Source organism: Protopterus annectens, chromosome 7.part0 (genome assembly GCF_019279795.1).
Source record: "Protopterus annectens isolate FY-2018-M chromosome 7.part0, PAN1.0, whole genome shotgun sequence".
NCBI lineage: Eukaryota > Metazoa > Chordata > Ceratodontiformes > Protopteridae > Protopterus > Protopterus annectens.
This window is the reverse complement of record NC_056739.1, coordinates 1,042,779,187-1,042,802,577: the sequence shown is the minus strand read 5'-3', so window position 1 is coordinate 1,042,802,577 and position 23,391 is coordinate 1,042,779,187. Positions and strand designations below refer to the sequence as shown.

Genomic DNA, 23,391 nt, shown 5'->3' with positions numbered 1-23,391 from the left:
AGGAAAGAAGGGTGTATTAGTCCTCAAGGAGACTCTGTCTTTATGAAATACCAGTTAGTGAGGTTTTTAGAAAAGGCTCCAGCCACCAGAAAGATTATTTTCCAAGAGAGGAACTTCAAATTTACTGATACTGCTGGTTCAAAAGGAGGTTGAATTAATGCTTGCAGCATGATAGCAATATTCCAGGGAGGTACTGGATTTCTGATAGATAATCAAAGGAGAAACATTTCTCTCAAAAAGGCTTTAAAGACTCTTAAGGGAGCTATAGAATTGTCATTTTGTCCTATGTGGAAATTTGAGATTGCAGCCATTTGCACTTTGATAGTGGAATAACTACAGCCACTGTGGAAAAGTTCAGACAAGAATTCTAAGATGGAAGGAACTGGAGCAGAAAAGGGGTCTAAACCTTTTAACACAGCCCAAATAGAAAATCTGTTCCATTTGCTGTCATAGACCTTTTTTGTGGATTGTATTTGAGAGGCAGTAATATTTGAACAACTGATGCTGGGAGCCTGGCATATCTGGCTAAGGTTAGTACTGGAGGAACCAAGCAGTTAATTTCATGGATCTCTGGTCTGGAGAAGGCAATCTGGATGGGTGGATTAATAGGTGTGGAGAATGATCCAACATCCATGGGGTATGTATTAGTGGAGGCCATAGGAAGGGAAACTACCTTTGTTGGGGTCAGAAAGAAGCAATAAAGATCACTCTGGTCTTGCACTTTTTTGTTTTCCTGGATGAAATTGTTCATTAAGGGCAATGAGTGAAAAGCATAAAGAAGACCTGTGACTGTCCCTGTGGAGAGATCAGGGTAAAGTAACCTCTGCACTTGTTGTTTAGGTAGGAAGCAAAGCAGCTGCAGCAGGGTTAGTCCTAGTGCTGAAAAATCAAGGTAGCTTCTGCTGGATTGAGGGGCCACTCAAGAGGCACTGAGACAGTTATGCTCAATTTGTTTGCTAATACCGTGGATGTCCCCAGTATATGCATTGCTATCAGAAAACTGTGTAAAGACCTTGCCAATTGCCAAACTCTCATGTCCTCTCAACAAAGGAGTAGGAGTGGGTTCCTCCCAGTTTGTTGATGTAATAGACTACCACCATGTTGTCTGCGTGTATGGAGATCATACCCTTGGGGAGAACATCCTGGAATATCTGCAATGCCAGGAGAACTGCCTTCATATCCAAGATATTGAACTAAAGATTGACCCTCTAGATGAAACCAAGTACCTTGGACCATCCTCCCTTTGAAATGCGCACCCATCCTAGAAGGGAGGTGTCTGTGGTTACTACAGCCACAGCTGGATCAATATGGAATAGACGTTCTGATGTCACTGAAGGAGATTTTATCCACCAAGAGATGCATTATTCGCAGATTTGAGTGATGCAAACTTTCACGTGCAGTGGATGAATGCTTTGACACCATTATACAGAGGCAGTTCATTGATGTACTTTCACATGAAATCTAGCTAGTGGGGCCATTAAAAATGTGGAGGCCATCAGACCTAAAAAACAAATAATCAATCTTGCTGGAGGAAAAGGGTGATAAAGTATTTGTGTAGCTGTGAGATGCAGATAGTGTACTCTGGAGTGAGGAAGACTGTCGATCTGTAGTACTGAGTCCAAGTGGCATCCGATGAATTCTGCCTGCTGTGTCAGGGTTACATGGCTTTTGGTTAGACTGACTGTAATCCCAAGATTTAGCATTAAGTGGAGCAGATGGTCCTGGTGATGTAACAGCAGATCCCTGGAGGTAGCAGTTAGAAACCAATCATCCAGATACAGGAAAACTTGGATCCCTAGCAGAAGCAGATTCATTACCATTGACATAATCTTGGTAAACACCGTGGGGTTTGTGGTGAGATAAAAGCCAGGTTTTGAATTCATAGTGATTTTGCTCTCAGCCAGAAACAAACGCATCTCCTTGATCATTCCTCTACCTTTACATGATAGTAAGCATCCTGGAGCTCTATGGAGCACACCCAGTCATCCTTCCTCAGCAGAGGCAAAACGGACTGAATCATGACCATCTGGAATTTTGTCTGTTTTACAAACTGATTTAGATGACTTGGATCCAAAATGGTTTGAGATCTCCTGCTTTCTTGGGCACTAAAAAGAACCTTAGATAGACACCGGATACAAAATGGTCTTGGAGAACAGTTGGATGACTCTTTTTCCTAGCAGCTTGGAAACTTTTATTGGTACAGGTTCCAGCAGACTGGATGAAACATGGGGAATTTTCTTCTTTCTTATTGGTAGAAAGGAATTCAATGGCCTCTGGAAATTATGTTTAGCACCCATGAAAATGTTGCTATATTTTGCCAGACTTGTGGGTGCACTGATAAGCATTCCCCATCTGTCATTAGAGTGCAGCTGTTGGCAACCCTTCAGGACAGCTGACAGGGCTTCTCAGTGAAGGGACTGTGAAAGACCTGGCTGTGCGGTCTGCCTCTGCCTCTAGGGTGACAGCCATTAGAAATATCTCCTCCTCTGTCATGAGAAGGTTTATCCCCCGGGATATCCTGATAAAAACTCTGTGATTTGCAGAACCACATCGTCTTTCCAGCCCTCTGATTCATAGAAAAGATTCTTTGTGGTTTAGAAAAATGGATTCCTACTGCAGGGAGAGAGGTTTACCATCTTGTTGACTCCTGGTTAGTGTGTCTTTTACTATGGGTCCAAAAGGAGTCAAACCATCAAGGGGGGCATTAATGAAGGACATCTTGAAGCCTTCCTTGAAAAAAATGAAGCTCCATCTAGGTCTGCTAATGCATGGTGATGCCAGTGCCTGCTGCCCTAGCCATGCCATTAACTGCATTGGAAAGCAGTCACATGGTTTCGTTGGAAGTAGACTGCAGGGTAGAAAGCTGGGAGCCCATAGGCAGAATAGCAGAGATAGACTTGGAAACCCCTTTGGTCAAGTTTCTCTGAAATCCTGTAACATGGTGCAAATAATTCTGCTCTCTTTGTGTAAAAGTTGCTGAAGTGTATGTCCATTTCCCAAACCTGTCCATAGCTCTAGACTCCTTTTCAGGAGGATGGGCCAAGAAACTTTCTTCTGACAATTCCTTTTCAGTAGTTGCTGTTATCACCACAGTGTCCATCAGTGGACCTTTGTTAAAATGCCTCCTGTCTTTTCAGATTGCCAATACCCTGTCCAGTTTTTTGGAAATTGGTTCCACCATGTCAGGGTACTTTCATGCCCACTGAGCCATGAGGTCAATAAGGGGGTCAATGGGTGGTACTATTCAGGACAATTCTGAGACAGAACCAAAGGCTTCCAAGAACATGGGCTCGTCAACTGAAGGTTCTCATTGGACCATCCCCCTCTCTGTTTCATCAGTTCAAGAATCTCAATGAAGGTGATATCTTCCAAGGGGGAGCCTTCACCTTCATCCAAATCTGTGCCTTCAGTGTAAGACTCTGGACATGAGTCTATGTGCTTTTGCTTGCATGTCTGTTTCTTATTAACTGGTTCTGGTGGGAGATTAGAAAGTTCTGAATCATGTAGACTAGGAGCTAATACAGGATGGAGTCTCAGAAGTCTGTTATACTGACTGTCCCTGTCTGACAGAGTGATGGGAAGAAGAAGAAGCAGAATCCTGTAGGGGTTTGAGTGGAACTGAGCTGGATGGGACCACTTTGTTCTTTGGTGCAGCAAAGAACCTCTCAAAAGCCTCGAAGGCGAAATCTGCAATTGGTTATGGAGGTCTCCTCCTATCCGAAGATGAAAAAGATACATCGGTGATGATGAGTTTCAACCTTAAAGCTGATCTTGGATCTGAGCTATTGAATGCTGAGTTCCTGATTAGGAGGGATGGCTCAGACAACTTCATTGTTGACCCATTCCCTCAAATCCCTCCACCGAGGCTTTGGCTCCAGTCTGTAACAGCTCTAAAAGTATCAGAGTCAAAAAAGAAAGGGATGCTGTTGGTATTGAAGTAGCTTGGACTGTCGGCTCTGACAAAGGCTTCCCAGGCAAGTCAGATCCAGGGTAGTTGAGTCTGAATGGCAGACTAGGGCCAGATAAATGAGAGGAGGGTTAGTTAGACCAATACTCAGTACATTCCCAGGAAAAGGCATCAAATGAACCTCAAGCTGGATTTTTGTTCTGAGAAACTTCCTTAGCATCCTGTCAACATCTTATTCAGTTAGGCTTCCGGATGACCAGGCAGAAGAAGCCAGTGAAGGTGGTTTCAAGTAACTCTGCTCTTGAAGTATAGGCAAATGCAGCCTCAGGATCACTAGATACTGAGAGAAATGGGACCAAGGATAAGATATGGACCTAAGGGACTGTCAGCTCAAAGCATCTATGATTTTTCAGATCTGGCCCAATTGACACTGTTGGAACCACAGAATATTTCCAGCACTTTTCCAGTCCTCTTTTGTCTGTCCTTTCTGACTCACTCTTTTCTTTTTCTTTTGGTTTGTCCTTAGGTATGGTTTTATCCTGCTTCTTAGCTGTGAAAATAGTAGTGCAGACAGTAGACCTGGTTGAAATCAAAGACCCTGTTCATGGAGGGAGGCTTCTTAGCTGTGAAAGTAGTAGTGCAGGAAGTAGACTTGGTTGAAATCGAAGACCCTGTTCATGGAGGGAGGAGGCCCCTGTCTTTAAATCAGCAAACTAACAACTATAAAATACACACTAATATCTAAATGCTATTCAAACTTTACTAGTAACTTCTACTACTCTAATAACTACCGAAGCACTAATACTAGAAATCTCTAAACAACAATGCTATTGATATCTTTTTTTAAAAGATTAATACTAGGTGGAGTGGAGGGAATTATTGATAGGGGTGGAGTTAGAGCTCTGGATCCAGAGGCTTCAAAATCAGTGCTGAGGTTGAATCCGACCACCCATGTGTTGAATCCAAAGAAAAAAGGCAATAATGGATCAGATCATATAGCAAGAAACTGCTTAGGAGGAAGAAAAACACTTTTCAGATAAAACACAGTCTGGGCAAAACTGTGCAGCTACAGATGATGGGGGGAATGAGGAATAAATGAAGCAGTGGTGGCTAACAGTGCTATAAGAATAATGAAACAATAACAGAAGCAAATGTGGAAGTACAGATAAAAAAAATAAGTTTGATAATTTAATAATGACAAAGGAGAAGAAGGGGATAAAGAAACAGGTAAAGAAAATAAGCATGAGAAAATAAAATCCATTGTGGAAGAATGAGAAGAAGAGAGAGAGAAAAAAGTTTCAATCACAAATGATGCAAAAAAGAAAAAAAAAAGGAAATGATAATTTTCAATACTAGCAGTAACTGTAAGTAGAACTAGAAATTAAGTTAGAGGCTTGACAGTAACAGAATAGTGTAAAAATAAACATGGACATTATATGTTAAATAAAAATGCATTAGAAAAGAGGCAATAAAAAAATTAAAGCTGTATGTGGGAAGAAGAGGTTTGCTCAGACATAATAGTTAAGATAAAAAGTGAGGAAGTGAAAATCATGAACATAGCAACATGTGATATAAGAAAAAGAGAAGGAGTATTAAGACTGTGTGTTATTCATGCATGTACAAATACGACAGAGAGGAAAAATGTTTGAAGAGATAAAAAAGCTTGTGGTGGTGAATATGTCAATAATTATAAGAGAGTGTAACTGTACTTTAAGGAAAGGAAAGCTAACTCAAGACATAAAAGTAATGAAAGAAGCTATTAAATGTGATTAAAATTAGGAGTTAAGAAACTGGATGTATAACACATATATTTAAAACAGAAAAAATGGGAGGCATGAAGATTGCAGACTTTTCTTATCATAAAGCAATATGAGTTTTTGTGGGTGGTAAAAAATGTTATAAAAGGTTAAATGCAGACTTTAATTTTAAAACAAAGCAAAAAGAGAAACTGTAGTATGAGAATATGACCATGAGAGAATATTATGGATCTTGGACTTATTGGTGGGGCATATAAAAAAGATATATTTAAATGTTGAAAGAAACCAATTAAAAGAGAATAAAAAATATGCAGAAATTTTGAGTCAGCTTGAAGGTGAAGTTAAAAACTGTAACTTAAAAAAAGTTAAAAAGGTAAATGGTTTAGAGAGAAAAAAAGTATGCAGATTAGGGAGAGAAGTTAAATTATTAATGCTTAGACAATTTTTTTTTAAAGAAAAAAGTTTTTTTCATTGCTAGGAAAACAGATCAAAGTAAGAGAAGGAAAAATAGATGAACTGTATGATGGAAAGGTTATTGCATATACCCAAGAAGAAAAAGAAATTAAGAAGACATTTGACAGTTTTGTTTATAAGATTAATAAAAAGGAGGATGTGCAAGAGGAAGTATCACGATTTATGAAAATAGCATATGAGATTTAAAAATAATTAGAAAAGAAATAAAGGTAAAAGAATTACAGAAAATAATAAGGGAAGAAAAATAATTCAGTATCAGGTTCAAATGGACTAGGCTACAATTTTTATGAATACATGAAAAAATATGAAATAATATTTTGCTTTATACTAAACAAATGGTTAAGAGAGGGGAAAAGGGAAGTAGAAATCAGTAATAGGGATAAAATACATGTGGAAAAAAGATGACAGAAAAGATATAAAGAACTGGAGACCAACAACCATAGGAAACACAGATTATAAAATGTTTAAGAGAATCCTGCAAAAAATGCAGAAGGTACTGGACTAAGTATTAGATGGTGTTCCTGGTGTTAAGATGAGTTAAAGAGATGCTAATAATGGTTAAAGAAGTTATAAATTTGATAGCAGAAGAAAATGAAAAAAGCAAGAACAAAACAACATGTGATGTTGCAAAAGTTGCTGACAGGGTTAGTCATGAGGCAATGTGGAAAATGCTTGAAACATATGGTATATGTGAAAGAACAGTGAAAGTTATAAAGACATGCCATGACAATTCTGGGCTTAGGGTGATGAAAATGGGTGGCTTGGTGAAAAAAAGTACAAATAGAAAGAGGAGTAAATCAAGGTTACTCCCTAAGCATGTGCTTGTTTGATTTGGTAATGAATGTTCTAACACAAATATGTGAATATTGGATAAAAAAACATTGCATTGGGAATTGGATAGTGAGAATGACTCTCTTCAAAAAATGTATGTTGTCAAAATCAATATCTTAAAAGGTATGTATGTTAAATACCTATATATTAAGAAATTAACATAAAAGTATATATGCTAAACACCTATATATTAGGACATTAGTATACTCAGGTGGAGTTTATATAGTTTCTGAGTAATATGGAAAAAGAAATAAAAGATATTTTTTCAATTTTATTTGGGATCCAATATTAAATCCTGTGAAAATGGGTATAATTTATAATAGAAAAGAGGAAAACTGGCTAAATTTGAAAAAAAAAACTTATTTTATACCTGGTGTCTATGCAGTTGTTCAGGATAATTAAAAAATAATGAAACAGAGAAAATATTGTGGATAAATGTTGAATGTAAGACATAAAGCAATATGGAAGGTTTATTTTGGTAACAAATGCTCTAAGGCAAATATGTGAGTATGGGATAAAAGTGTTGCACAGTGATAGAAGAGGATAAAAAGACAATAATGGTAGATTTGCCATACTAAGGGGCTACTGGCAAGAGAGGAGGATTACACTTGCATGTATTTATATTCCATCTAAAACTGCTATAATGGAGATTAAGAACATTCTGGGAGAAATACTCAGCTTTCAGCAAGGAATATTACTTATAGGTAGGGACTTTGATTTGCAACAGTGACAATGTGTCTGGGGGAAATATAACAAGGGAGAGTATATTTTTGAAGAAATTTATGAAAACATTTGGCATGGAAGATGTGAATTCAGTACTAGGAGTTCAGAGTGAATTTACATATTATTCCCCAAAATACAGATAGGCTAGACAGAATTTACATTTGATAGAAACATGTGCATTTAAATCAAGGTCTTGATACTCACCCAATAACTATTTCAGATTATGCACCAATAATAACTAAAATAAAAACACAGGATAATTAAATAAAAATGAGACACTGGCTTTCCCACCTATCTGTTGAAAAGAGAGGAATTAAAGCACTTGGTAGTTGCAATTATTCAGGAGCTATTAGAGAAGACAGAAATATCTTGTGAAATATAGCTAGGGAGTTGGATAAAATTAAAGTGAAGTTTAAAAATATGGTGGAAATAAAAGAAAGAGAGATATGGTTAAGAAGTAACAAGGATTATTTAGAGGGACTGACAAATGTTAAAGTATTGCAAAACATGGGGAATCCCACGGAATGAGAGGAGGAACAGAAAATAAGGGATTACCTCGATAATGTGCATGAGTTTAGAAAGATTGCTATTATGCAACTGTTTTTTGATAAAAACTCTAGAGCACAAAAACTTTTAGCACAATGACTCAGGCAAAAGAAAGTAGAAAGCACTGCTGCCAAATTTAGGGAGCCTGTAGCAAGGAAGATAACAAGAGATTCTGTAGAAGTATTACTAATATTTTGGAAATTCTAAAAAAGTTTGTATAAAGCAGAGAAATATGGAAGTCAAGAAAAGATACAAAGGAAAATGTTTATAGAAAAATTAAATAGGCCAAGGTTAGAGGTAGATGATGCTCAATTACTAAGTTAGGATAGGAGGAGATGAGATAATAATGGTGACATATAACCAATCTATAGGAAAGTCCTCAGGTACAGATGGTATTTCTGTGGAGGTTTGGAAGCTAGGAGGAAAAAAACTAATAAAGACATGGAAAGTTTTGTTTAACGGTGTCTTAAGAGGAAGAGAAGTGCCAACATCCTGAAAGAAAGCAGTGGTAGCTGTAATACCTAAAGAGGGTAAAGATCCATCAGATCCAGCTTCATACAGGCCCAGTTCAACATTAAACCATGATTATAAAGGGTTTATGTCTATAATGGCTAAATGAATGGCAAACGTGATGCCAAAATTGACAGATATGGATCAATGTTTTCTTGTGGAGGGTAGGCAAACATTTGACAACATTAACAGATAATTGATGATTCAGAGGAAAGCAGAATGTAAGAAAATACCATTGTTGGTGGGTCTTGATGCAGAGAAAGTATTTAACAGAGTAAGCTGGGACTTATAAGCAGGGGAATATAATCATTTGCATTCACTGATAAAATTATAAGGTTGATTAGGAGGATATGTGAGGGATCAGAGAGGAAAATTAAAGTGGGTGGGTTCCTTTCTGAAAATGTCTGCTAGAGCAGAGGAACCAGGCAATGGTGTCCTCTTTCCCCTTTGATATTTGCATTATATTAAGAACCATTGGCAAAGAAAATAAGAGACTCATAAATTCAAGGATATAATTGGTATAGTAGACAGGAAAAGCTGGCTCTATTTGAAGATGATATTATTTTATACCTGATAAAACCAGAAAAGGACATTACAGTGCTATGAAACATTTTGACACAGTTTCAAGTCTTTTAGGGATACAAAATTAATGAAGCTAAAACAAAGGTAACAGCTGTAAATTATGTACTCACACACAAACTGGTTCAGCAATATCCATATTTATGTGGACATAATAAAATGAAGTATTTAAGAGTATGGATTAAAATGATTCCTGTATGGCAGTTAAAGATATGTGGGAAGAGACTAAACAAAAGATAATACAAAAACTGAGAAACTGGAAGCTCTATTGTATGGATATGGATGCTAAGATATAAGCAGTTAAAAAGTTTTTAGTCTTTGTAGTGTTATACACAGGTCAGGCATATTTTTATCAACCAGAGGAGAAGTTGTGGATAGCAATTAATAAAGAGCTGAAGAATTGTATCTGGGAGGGGAAGACAGCAAGAGTCATGTGGGATAAGCTGATTCTTCTAATATAACAAGGCAGACTGGGATTGCCTGATTTGAAGGGGTATTTCAGAGCTACACAGTTAAGGATCCTGTACATAGCACAAGCAGAAACCTATAATTCAAAGTGGAAAGGGTTGATGATGAAACATGGGACAACCTCAAGAAATAAGGAGAGACTGGGATTTTGGATGCAGACCTTTAATGAGAATAACAATAATCATACAGAATATTATATTCCAGAATTTTCTTAAGCTCCACTATAGCAGTTTTAGGTGAAATATAAATACATGCCAGTATAATCCTCCTCCATTGCCAGAAGCCCCTTACTACTACTAATCTACCATTATTATATGTTTGTCCTCTTCTATCACTGTTTGAGCTCCTCTTGCAATTAATATAAGTACTCCTCTTTTCCTTTGCCCCAGGTATTCCACGGAATAACCATCCTGAAAACCTTTATTTATCAAATGTGCATCTTCAGTTATTTTCAGGTGTGTCTCCTGTAGCATAGCTATTTGCACTCTACATTTGTTAATATAGTTCACTGCTCTTTCTGTTTCATATTTATCTGTGAGACCACTGACATTTAAAGACATTACAGAAAGCACCATTGTCTTAAAAAATTATTATTCCCACATTTTATGTATAACAGCTTTTTTGTTCAATGTCTAATTCCAGCTTTTATGTTACATACATACACTATTTGGCAGGTTGATGTTTTATACAGTTGTTTCTTGTCATAGCCATTTCAGTCTATGTCACATCTTAAAAAACTTTTTGTTTTATTGAAAGGCCTCAAGTAAAAAAACAAACAAACACACCCCAATACCTCCCTAAAACCTATTAACTTAATAAAAACAAACAAAACTATGTACATCTTTAAATATTGAAGTTTTACCCTCTTAATAGGAAAAAAATGTTCCAGACTTACAGCCACACTCACAGACTTCAGTTAACCTAAACGTTATCCATGCTAAGAGGCATGGTGCAGTCTGTGCTTCTATTAAGTGCTGTTTGGTTTTGTTTTACCTTTATAGGTCTCTCAGCTGGAAAAACACTTGAATGTTTTAGAGAATATTATCTCCAGCTATTTCTCTTTATCAGATTGTCTCCTAGAGACATGAGAACCACTAAACTGCTAAGCATATATCTATGTACTAGAAACAAAGCTTTATAACATTCAATATTCTTTTTCATTTATTTGCTTTCTCTTAAAACATCTTACTAGATCAAGCTAAAGACCTTAATCCAGTCATTCCCCTATGCAAGACTGAGAAAAAGCATACTGATTTTTCTTTTGTCATGCTGTTTTAACCTGGTCTTTCTTCTTCTTTTTTTACACTGCAATACTTTCATTGCTTAAAACTGAAAAAGGAGAAAGAGGAGAAAGAAAAAATAAATAAAACAAAAGCTATTTATATTAGTATTCCCATTGCTCTTAAAAAACAACTGAGAAAACTTTATAGCATGCAAAGAAAATCATGCACTATTAAAATATTACCATCAAGAATAAATTTTGTTTTACTTACAGTTACATTTCTCCCTCCTTTTTCTCTCTCATAAGTATGTTTCCAAATATTAATGACATGAAGTAGGACATATGCTTTAGAGTTCCCTACAAGTTCAACAAAATCCAAAAAAGTCCTGTGTTTCCAGATTTTCTTGTTCTGTCATGTTTCACAAATGTAATTATCATTATGTAATCCCATATTTGTCAATTTCCAAGCTACTGGTTTTATTCCTGTTCATCTCCATCTCCCAAATCATGTCTCTGATTCATTTCCAATGTACTCTCGATTCTTCTAGTTGACTTTTGTGTTTTTCCCCTCTCTCAAGCATTTTCCATTGAAACACTGGAAAAGGTTTCACTGGCACAGTCTCTCTCTGTGGTCTTTATTACCAGAAGAACTAGAAACAAAATCTCCTGCTTCACAGTTCACTTTCTGTTGGACAAACTTTTGTATTTCCTCCTTAGCATGTACTTTATCAAAAAATTATTTTGTGTCTCCAGGGGAAAATATTTTGAAGATAGATGGATACAGCAGTTTGAATCTCACACCTGCTTCTTGATATTCCCTAAATAATGGAATAAATGTACTCCACTTCTGCCTGATGTACAATGAGTAGTCATTCTCCACAAACACTCTGCTGTTTCCCACTTGTTGTACTCTGTCATTCTTCCACAGTTTTGTCAGAATCAGCTGCTTCTGCTGGGAAGACTGTATCTTTACTAATAAAGGTCTAGGTTTGCTTTCTCATATCCAGGTTTGGCGCATACACACAATGTGCCCTTTTAGTTAACAATTCCTGTTGTGGGATACCAGTCCATTTTGCTTTCATAAAATTAATACAATCTGTTCCTTCCAGCTTATCTGGTACAGCAGAAAATCTCAGGTTTTCCCTATGTGCTCTGCCCTCTAATTCTATTATTTTTTTGAAACATCTGTTCTTGTGCAGTTTCATATTCAGCCATTCTTTTCATCATTTCAACCTCTGAGTTTTGCAGTTTTATCACCTCATCTGAATATCTGTTTAAAGCTTCTTCCATTTTTTCAGCCTTTTGCTGTTTGAGTTGATATACTCCATCAGTGGTTTGTTTATTTTAATCAGGTCTGTGCAGTTGTCTTACACTTTTCTCTAGGTTACTGAAAGTCATGTCTGGAGCTTGCACTGCTTTCTGCTGAACAGTTGCAGTATTTTTCCCAGTCAGTGTTTTTTCCTTACCTTCGGTAGCTAATTTTCCTTCAGGTCGTCTGTATTTCTTTTTGTTTCTGGCATCCAGACAGTGTACTTACTAGTCAGTTACTGAAATTTACCCAGAAGTACTGGTCCATTGGCCTTCCCAGTTAAGTTTCTGTTTTCACACTGGGAGAGCTAGAATTAAGCTGTTATTCAATGTGCAGCCATCTTGGAAGTTGAGTATGGATTAACTACTTGTGCATCTTTATGTACATTACTGTAAATCTATTTAACTAAGTTATTTTTTAAACAACTTTTTTTTAAACATCGCTTAAGACATTACACACACACATTAATAGAAAAAAACATATTTTTTTTCCATTTACACACATTATACATTACATGTATTCTGTCTTTATAACAAGTCTTTCAGCCCAACATTACATAAATTGCTCAATTACTGTCTTCCCTTAAACTTCACTCCTCCTCCTCCTCCTCCTCCTTAATATTATTCTGCTTGTATTGTTCTCATAAATTTTGTTTATTTCTATGTTATTTGCTCCTTCCCTTTTCTGAAGAACCTTCTACAGTGCTCAGTATTTCAAATGCAGTTGGTATAGTTTTTGCTTTCCATTTTCTATTAATTGCTTTTCTACAGCCAAAAGAATTAAACTTAATAAGGCCTTACTATGTCTAGGAAATTCAAATCCTGTGCTCCATCTCAAAAGAATAATATCCTTAGTTACAACCATTTGCTCCCCCAATATTTCTGAGAGTAATCTGCAGAGATTTTTTTTTAAATGTGCCAACTCTGCACTCCCAAAAACATATTCCTAGTTACCCCTTTCTTCTCTACCACACCAATAAATCTACCCGAAGAAAAATCTTTGAAGTCTGCTTGGGATATAAAAACACATGCAAACACTTCCAGGCAAAAATCCTAGACCTTCTGGACTTTACTCCATACTTGGGAGACATACATGCAACTGTGAAGCTTCTTGATGCTATAGGGTATAACAGAAACTACAGGAAGGGTAGATCTAATAAGGGTGCAGCAATCCATGTCTGCACAACTTCTCATAATTTGTATTCAGCTTAGTAAATGGTTGGAAAGAAACCTATCTGAACAAAGGCTTTTTCATGCTGTACCCAATACAATGACAAAATAGGAGGAAGGAACTAGCGCAATTTATATGAAATGACACACAAGTAATAAAAAAAGGACAGAGAATTTCTGCTTGCAAAAGTCCAAGTCCATGTTAACAGGTAAAGAAATCTAATAAGATAAGACCTGCAGATTTTTCCTGCAGGGTTCCACATCCATTTCATCCTATTCAGACCCAGAGATTATTCTGTAATATATAGGCATATCAAAGTATGGTATCAAAATTGCCAACTTTCTCAGCTACGTGTTTTATGTAAAAACAGTTTGCAGCAGTAGATCAACTTGGAATATATATATATATATATATATATATATATATATATATACTGTCAGTACAGAATGCCAGTAAGTCTACATGTAGTAAAGAAAGTCATTGCCTAAAAATATTCTGGAGCAATTGAACATATTTCCATTCACACTTAAAAAACAGCCTGGACGACTAGACGGGTGATCACAAATTTTCTCTGGGGATATATATAAAGCCTGCATAACAAGGGACATCATTAGTCTACCATCAGTACTGAGTGACATAGACGAGTTTCTTAAAAAGTCTACTTTGACCATAAGCTTAGTACAAACCTGTGAACATTTTTATTATTTACATTAAACATATATCAATTGGGTGTCCTTAATTATTTTGTTACTTGTTGTTAACAAAATAATTCTAAACAATTCAGATCTGACAGTCTATGACAAAGCATCCTAAGAAGTTTGATTGGTTTCAGTTGCTGATCTATTCTTGTTTAAAACTTCTGAGATAGGACTCATGCATTTTTTTAATTTTGTTCTACACCTCTAGCTTCTTATATGGAAAATGCTTTCCAACAACACTGTTTTCTACCTCTTTTTGTGTACAGGTCAAGTAACAAGTTAATCATGCTATAAGAATTCATCAGTATTTTGACATCTTCTGCAGTGGGTGGTTATGACGTCTGTGAAGTCCAAACAGGCATGTGAAACTAAGTAAATACCAAGCAGTGGACCATTAATAAAACACCACAGTCAGGAAAAATGGTCCAGGCAAAAACAAGGATGGCAGTCAAATAAATTTATTCAAATGTCACAAGCGCTTTCACCCTGACACTTGTGAAACTGAGTTTAGCATTATAAATGTGGTTTGCATTTACGGTGATTTTCACTAAAAGTATGTGTGACAATTATTAGTAAAATGTCTGTACTTTTTAGTATTAAAAATTACTGAAAATATGTAAAGCTATGCAGCTATAGCTTCGGGGGAGGGGGCATGTATAACTTTTACAGAAGTAATAATGTTACAAGAATAAAAAAATAATTAAATGAAAAGGCTCATTACAATTCAAAAATGAGCATGCTGTCTGGACAGCCCAACCAGCATGCTCATTGTAAATTGAGTGCATGCCAATAGAGAAAAGTCTAGCCACTGAAGTACCACTGAGTGGCCAGACTTTCTATTGATATATACTGAGGGACAGAGCAAAATATAAGAAAAATCAGGTATGTTCTGCACAACTAAACAAACAGAAATCTACCCAATTTTCCATATATTTTTGCACTGTCCCTCGTAAAAAATTTTTTTTTTTAAACTGTTAAAAAATAAACAGCAACAGAGATTCTGTTTTTTCAGTTGTTTCTCCTGCACTGCACTAAGGTACTGTGCAAGCGTGGGAATGTAAATCCCAAACACATGCGTAGCAGCGTGGTACATCAGTTTAGGAAAAAGAATGCCGAAGAAAACTGAAATGCCCTTATACAAATGCATTATTTAAAGAAAGATAAGCAATTTCTTTCTTAAATGTAATTGCATAATAACATTAACCCTCTCTTGTTTGTGGGTTTATCAGGATTTACCAACAGTTGGCTTTGTTTAATCACTTGGGCTCAAACAATATCAACCGTGGGTAAACCTTGATATACCCATGCGCAGTCATGGATTATTACTTAAGTACAACATTCTGAATACTTGACACACCTAGGTGCCTTATGGAACATGCTCACATTCTAATGCTTAGCAAACAACAGGTTATGGAATATTATACCATGATCCCTTATACTAATGGAAAAAATGGGTTTAACATACCCATGGTTGGCGTGGTTTGGTCAGAAACCTATCTGCACTGGAATAACAGAACAGAACAGAGACAGAACTAAATGCATCTGTTCTTCAAGTTTCATTGTTGATCTATTCTTCATTAAACTTTTCTGTTTCAAATGTGGTAGTATGTAAAATAGGCACTATATCAAACATTGGAGACATTCACTGATGTTCACATTGTTTATGACAAGGATACCTTTTTTATTAGCTCCAGCATTTTAGTGAAAAAGTTCTTCCAAACAGCCCATCTTGTCCCCCCTCTATTTTTTGTTGCATCACATTCTGTTTTGGACTGTATATCATTTGACAAAGATCAAAGATATATAGGCAAATGTTTGTGCAGCATCTGTAATGCTGTTTGTTTTTAATGTTTTAATTTTCATTAAAGCAGAAAATACATTCACATGTGCATTCCTGAAGGTGCACCCTGTTTTGGCTGATAGGTATAATCTATCATTCAGATTATTCAGAGTGATAAAAGTAAGACATGCAGCTTGTTCAGAATTAAGAAAAAGTTTACCATTGTTCAAAACTCTAATTCAGTTTTTCTTTTGAAAATTACAGTTTCAGTAGTTGTGACAGTGACTTACTTTTTCCCCAAGGCCTTCTTAGCCTTTCACTTTGCCATGTTTCTCTAATGATGTTTCCTTCTTTGCTCCCCCTACATTGAGATCTGATACTATTTTCCTACCTTTCTCAATTTTCTAGAACTCCTCTTCCTCCACAACATATTTTGTCTGTCAATCTCTTTAATATGGCTGCACTGCTCTCTTTCTTGTTGCATTCTTTGTGTTTCCACACCTCTTTCCAGTCTGACACCATATCTGTAATTTCCCCACCATAATCAACACTTGCCTCTTTACTTCCTTCTCTGTTCTTATCAGATTGCTATCTATTCCCAGCTGGCATAGTTCCCATCTGTTTGCAATTATCCTTCCCCATATTTCTTCCCATTCCTTCATTATTTTACAAGTTCACTTTTCAAATTTTGCATCATGACAATTTTTCCTGGACTCCTGCACCTAAAGTAGTTAACGTGTGTGTGTGTGTGTGTGTGTGTGTGTGTGTGTGTGTGTGTGTGTGTGTGTGTGTGTGTGTGTGTGTGCGTGTGTGCGTGTGCGCGTGTGTGCGTGTGTGTGTGTGTGTGTGTGTGTGTGTGTGTGTGTGTGTGTGTGTGTGTGTGTGTGTGTGTGTGTGTGTGTGTGTGGGTATGCATGTATCTTTCCACTTCATTATTCTTGCATGTAGTACTATCTGTGTAGGATCCTCAAATACAGGTTTCAATTTAGTTATAGTACCCTTAGTTCCTCCAGCATCCAGTAAGCATCCATACATTCTTTAGTGATCTTGGCCACTCTTCTTCCTTCTGTCACCTCTCAGGCCCGCAGAAGCAGGACTATTCAACCCTGGACAGTTCGACCCCAGACAGTTCGACCCCAATGCATTTCAATGTAATTTCATGTGTTAATTTATATGTGATTTTTTAGTGGGCAGTTCGACCCCAGACTATTCGACCCCAAACATATTCTAATATATACTTCATCATTATTCAATAATAACACTTTTTTTTGTATTTTTTTTCTTTTTATTTCGGTTAATTTACTACCCAGAAGTTCGATGCGCTAGCTAGCCTTCTTGTCTTACCTGTGTCAACTTCCTTATTACATCTTCTTGTTCTGGTCAATTTTTTAATAAGTCTTTTTCAGCTTTCTTTGTTTCAATAATACTTTTTTTTGTATGTTTTTTTCTTTATATTTTGGTTAATTCTCTACCTGGATGTTCACAGACCTAGCTAGCCTTCTTGTCTCATCTCTGTTAACTTCCTTATTACATCTGTCATTCTGGATTCTTGTTCCGGTCATTTTGTTAATAAGTCTGTTTCAGCTCTCTTTGCTGATTTTTTATATCCATATCTATTCTATATCCATCTAATCGTTTGTTGTTCGGTTTATTTGTTCATGCGTTGTAACAAACTACCTGGTTTTTGAAAGTGGGTGTGTGTTGAAAAGTTCCTTTGGTAACTTTCATATTGTGTTTAGCAGGCAGAGAGATTTAATAAGGAAATGCAATCTGTCTGTATATTAGAAACTGTGAAATAACTGCATATATAATAGCATTGCTTGCCTTTTACCTTATTTTCAATCTTCGATCCTACCATACACTTCGAGAATTCATTGTTGCACTTCCTGAGTGATGATAACATCCCTGTTTTTCAGTAGTACCCAGTATTTCAAATGGAAAGCAAAAGAGGAACAGTCCACAGGTCATGAAAAAAATTAAAAACCCAAGCCGTCCCTACTTTCCCATTACTCCTACACTTCTGACATCTCCAGTACGATCTGAATCAAGTAAACCGGATATTGTCATTTTTGCACTAGAGGAAAGCAATACTTTCCCACTATATCATGTAAGTTAAACGGATTTTGAGAAATTATTTCTATTTCTATTTTTTTTGATAAGTGGTTATTAATCCTTATAAACTATCACATAATGTACTGTTTCTCCTGATCGCATGTTCTTTTTCGTGATGCGTAACGGATGACTGTAAAAAATATAACATGCATTCTTATAACTTTGCAAATATATCTAAGGTTTGTACATTGTGGAAATTCTTGTTTAATGTTTATAAGATATATTGCTGTTTAAGTAGCATTGAGTAATGACAGTGTCTGTTTTATTTGTTTTTATGTTCTGACGTGATTTTTCTTTACTTCCATTATTCTTTTATGCGGGTCGAACCGTCTAGGGTCAAATAGGTCGGGGTCAAATCGTCTGGGGGTGAATCAGCGGGGTCCAAATGTCCTGTACTCTCATTTCTTCTCTTTCTGCGCTGCCCTAAAAATTATGACTTTCCCTACTATGTCCCTTTTAATCCTTCCATACATTCCCTTTATTGATTAGAGGTATTCAACCAGACTCTATGTTATTTGTCTCCCTGCTTATGTTTCTTCCTACTTTCTTGTTTCATGTTTTTGTGCCCATCCCATCTTCTTGTTTTTTTCTCACATTTTCACACTCTTCCAATTTTTTTAGTATCATTTTTCTTGTTTCAATTGTTATCAGCAATTGGCTCAGTATCTATAGTCCCTTCACCATTAACGCTTCCCCACTTTATCCCAACCTCCCTTTTCCTTTCTCTCACATATTACCTACTACATTCTATGCTCCTATTTTTGCCTTCCACATGCTCTAGTCTCCTACAGCTTTTCTTAACTGCTCTTGCTAATCCTCGTTCCTTATTAATTTCTCTCTCATTTTGTCTCATCCACTTTCAAGCATTCCATGATTCTTTTTTCCAAAGATAACAAAGCATATATATATTATTACACATTACTCAGAGTTTTTGAACCTCCCCACATTTTCCTTTGCTGTTTCTTATCTATACCCTTTTTATGCCATCAAGGCAGGTTTCCTATTTCATATTTATTGATCATATAATTTTTGTATCTGCTTTAGTATTTTTTCATTGCTTTTCATGAAAACACACCTTAATAGAGAGCCATTTTTTGGAAGATCAACATTTTATTAATGATAGAAATGTCAGCCACTGTGTTTACTCTCTGCTTTAAGTTCCATTGGGCCTTTTTAATCTTTTGGTCTAATCCTTTGAAGTTTTTCTCCCTTGTGTCCACTGTTTTACATATTCTAGTCCTAAATATTTTGACCCTGACTTGTGGTCTGTCTCTCCAGCTCTTCTTATTCCTCATTTTTATTTTATTCTTATGGCTCTTATTTTCTTTAGGTTACATTCTAGTCCTGGCACCCACTTGAATCTTTCCATTTGTTCCAAGGCTAATGGCTCAGCTCTTTCAATATTTTTGGCTATTAGAACATGGTCACTAGTAAACATACAGAATGGACACTTCCTCACTCTTTCTTCTTTATTTCCTCTAACCAATAGAAGCAGGCTTTGGGGTAACTGGCACACTTGTCTCATGCCTCATTGTACCATAACCTCTACTGACTGTCTATGCACCTGCAGTGATGCTGTAAGTGCTCTCTATCTTTCCGTTGCCCAGTTAATGAAGTTATCTCAAGTTTACATATATACTCCAGAAGACGTTCTTGTTATGTCAAGTGCACTCCAATCCTCAATCAGTGAAGCACAGACTTCATGTGCCAAGTAGCTCTTGAGAATAGGAGCCAAAAGGAGAAGATAAGGAATGTAGTTCACCTGATGACCCCAGAAACCACCTGGCTACAGTGGGTACATGGAAAAGTAACTTTAAAAGGCTAAGAAACCAGCCAGTAATTATCTGTGTCATATTCCTAGTTTCTGTTCATTTTACTTTATGGAGTAAATTTTTACCTCCTAGAAATTGTTGTAAATGGGTGACTAAACTTAACACAACTTTCTGGCTCAACTTACAACAAAACTTCTCCTGCCTCTCAAATTAACTGTGTTCTTTCTCCTTCTGAGTGTGAGAGAAACTAACCTTAAACTGTGAAATAAGAATTACAGAAGCCCCTCCAGGACTAGAGCACTTTGCTAATATTGTTAACAGTACCCAGAAAGACTGTAACATGAATGCTCTTTGCTTGACAATCTATCTGTTAATACGGGTCTGTCCTATGGCATTTCTCTGTGGAGACAAGTAAGTTATTTTGTCTGTTTCCTGTGGATTTCAAGTGATATATATATATATATATATATATATATATATATATATATATATATATATATATATCTATACAAAGGAACTAATTGTTTGTCGCCTCCATTTTCCTTGACTCCCCAGGAATATGAAGTTATACAGCAAATGGAAAGAGTGTTGTAATTGGGAACTGTAGCTTTTGGAGAAAAGATTATAAGCTCTGTAGTCATTCAATCTTTTACCACCTGCCTGCTTAGTAAGATATTATGTCAAGATCCTTGGCTCTATTTATGAGCTAGGAGAGGGCTGAGTATAGATATATTTTTTGAGAGCTGCACTATGCGTGTTCTATAATGACTCACAAGTGCTCTATGTTTTAACAGATTAAATTTGCTTTATAAACTTTTTAGGAGATTTCCTCTACATGCATCTTTATAGCTGGAAAGCTGCTTGTTTTAATAATTATTAAATCTATTTGCTAATCAAATTGTTAAACACATCTAGTTTCATTTTTGGCTGCTTAGGACATATGAGTGCCTAATACTCACTTTCCCTCAAAATTCTACATTCTTCACATGGCAAATCTCCTCCTACAAAGTAGTAATAGACATCATATGTAAGTAACTTAGAGGAACAGGAGTTAAAGTAAAAATACAGTGATGTTAATCTACGTTCCATCACAACAAACCATCTAAGTACACTGTAGTGTACGGTAAAATATCTGTTCCAGACAAAGAAATCAATTAATTATTAATTATGTCATGTCCTAGGTTGCAGTTCCTGTAGGGGGAAAAACATTTAACTCATGAAAAGCTTTGTATATCGGTGGATGGGTTCATCAGAATATGATATTGTAGATTATAACATCATTTATATGTCCCTCTTGCTTGTCTGTGCCCTCTTTCTTTTTTGAGAACAGGCTAATCTAACAATTATAATCAACTTATAAAATTCAAACTTTGAGAAAGGAAATATCAGAGCTTGATAATTAAATGCCCTTTTGCTGGACAATTTATTTATTTATTTACTTATTTATTTATTGACATTTGATTACCTGGAAAGTCCAACTAGGTAAAAGATCATTTTCAGCAGAGGCCCTGGGATAAAATCTCCAAATTATTACAAAACATTTTAAGAACAATAATTTTACAGTCTTCACAAATAAAACAAAAACATCTGCATTTAAATAATCATAACAAATTAGACATAATATAAAACATTGGTTAAGAATCAATACAAGGTATATAACAATCATTTATTATTTAGAGAATTTTTAGACAGTTTGAAGTTAAAGGTAAGTTAGTCTAATATAAATAGGAATTGCAATATAAAGTGAGGTGAAACAGGCTTATGATATATTCAGACAGAAAGACTGGGAAGAAAATTAGACAGCAATAAGGAAGCAAATAAAGAAGGGAGAGTAAGGAGGTATAATGAATGAAAATGTACTTGTTCACATTTAGAGATATAGTTTATCCTAGTTTTGAGAAAGAACAAAGCCAGATTTTATCTAAGAAGTCATTCAGAATGGTTTTGAAAGATGGGAGAGGGTATAGACCTGATGGATACAACTAAGGAGTTCTAGGCCTTAGCAACTTTGTACAAACACAATGCCTAGCAGATTTGCCAGGTTTATAGATTAACAGGAGTTTTTGGTCACTGGATCGCAGTGATCGACTGGGAACATACTTATGTAGCATGTTTTTTAGTGCTAGACAGGCAGATTGATGGATAATTTTATAGTGGTAAGAAGTTGTTTATATGTTAGTTGATGTGGCAGTTCTAACCAATTTAGGCTTTTCAGTGCTGTACAGTATAACATTGTTCAGGTTTAAATTTTTGTGAAGCCTGGAGGTTAGTAAGGATGAGAGCACCATAAAGAAGACTGGGGTGGAGATAAGTACTGGCAAGTGTAGTTTTAGTTGCTTCAGTGAGAAATTGTCATCTAGGGTCTAACTCATGATATTTCTTCTGTAAAGAGACAGAAAGATGTCCAGTTCTTTCTGGCTGCTTGTTATAGGGACTCTAGGCAATGTATATAAATAAAATACAAACAGCTATTAATAAGTGAAGCACACATCATTGCCAGTTGCTGAAGCACATTAGCTTGTTACCAGGTACTAAAACAGCTATGTTCTTCCTTAGCTAACAAGTCTACAAACTTATAAAAATGGGCCATTGTCCCAAACTTAAAACACAATTGAAAAAAAAATGGACTAACTCTACTGAAAGTTAGCCGAGAAGAGGGATTAACACTCATTAGGCCACATTTCAAAACCTGCACAGGTGAAATAGCATTTTAAAAGCTAGGTCTAGCAACTTGCAATATAGTGCCTGCAGAAGTTAGACAACAAAATACTGGACTTATCCAGAAGTAAATTGAAAGATAACCTATTTAACTGCACTAAGTGCTCATGTTTTAGAGAGGAAGGCTAACTTTTTACTGTAAGTATAAACTCTTCACTTTTACAGAATTGCTTAACAATTGTACATATTGTAAATAACTATCAAAGGAGTGTACATATCTTAAATGTATTTGCAATTCATTGCAAAATCACACAGATTTCGCAACTTGTATAAACTCAACAAGTGTTCTATCATTATCATTTACTGTATAAACTTAAAAGTGCAATTTATTTTGCTCAAATATTAATCTATTTATTTTGTTCATAAGTAAATATACATATATCTGTAATATTGTAATGTACTGCTGTGCCCGGGTTCTGGCTGAAAAGGGTCTGCCGACCAGTTCACTTCCCTGGCTAACAAACTGAATAAATATGTATTGCTCATGACTGATATGTGGTAATTTGTATACAGACTGGTAGCATAGTATGTAACAATATCACATACTCTTATTTCCATTAAGCGAGTAGATGTACGAAGCAAGCAAAAATAACTGAAGAAAACCCATGCATTCTTCTTCAACAAGGTGGGATATGAATTCATTATTCCAAAACAATCAACAATTCCCAGTAATACAAACAGTAATTTTTAAAGTGCACTTAAATTTAGACTTTCGCGTAACTTCCACTTTTATACCACAAAGCCAATTTTAGTTGCTATTGCCACGCTCAGCAGAGTACATTACAGATATGAAATAACCTTAAGACACCTGCTAT

At 35.9% G+C, this 23,391-nt stretch overlaps 2 protein-coding genes across 2 annotated transcripts in view; both read left to right on the top strand.

Moving 5' to 3' along the window:
- DTWD1 (DTW domain containing 1) overlaps window positions 1-6,324 on the top strand; it is a 98,235-nt gene extending 91,911 nt beyond the window's left edge. Inside the window, exon 5 of the mRNA XM_044076366.1 lies at window positions 6,143-6,324. Within this exon, the coding sequence (XP_043932301.1) occupies window positions 6,143-6,324 (182 nt within the window). The remainder of the gene's footprint in view (window positions 1-6,142) is intronic.
- A 368-nt stretch (window positions 6,325-6,692) lies between these two features.
- The window catches only part of FGF7 (fibroblast growth factor 7), a 157,193-nt gene continuing 140,494 nt past the window's right edge, over window positions 6,693-23,391 (top strand). The window contains exon 1 of the mRNA XM_044076365.1: window positions 6,693-6,912. Coding sequence (XP_043932300.1) covers window positions 6,693-6,912 — 220 coding nt within the window. The remainder of the gene's footprint in view (window positions 6,913-23,391) is intronic.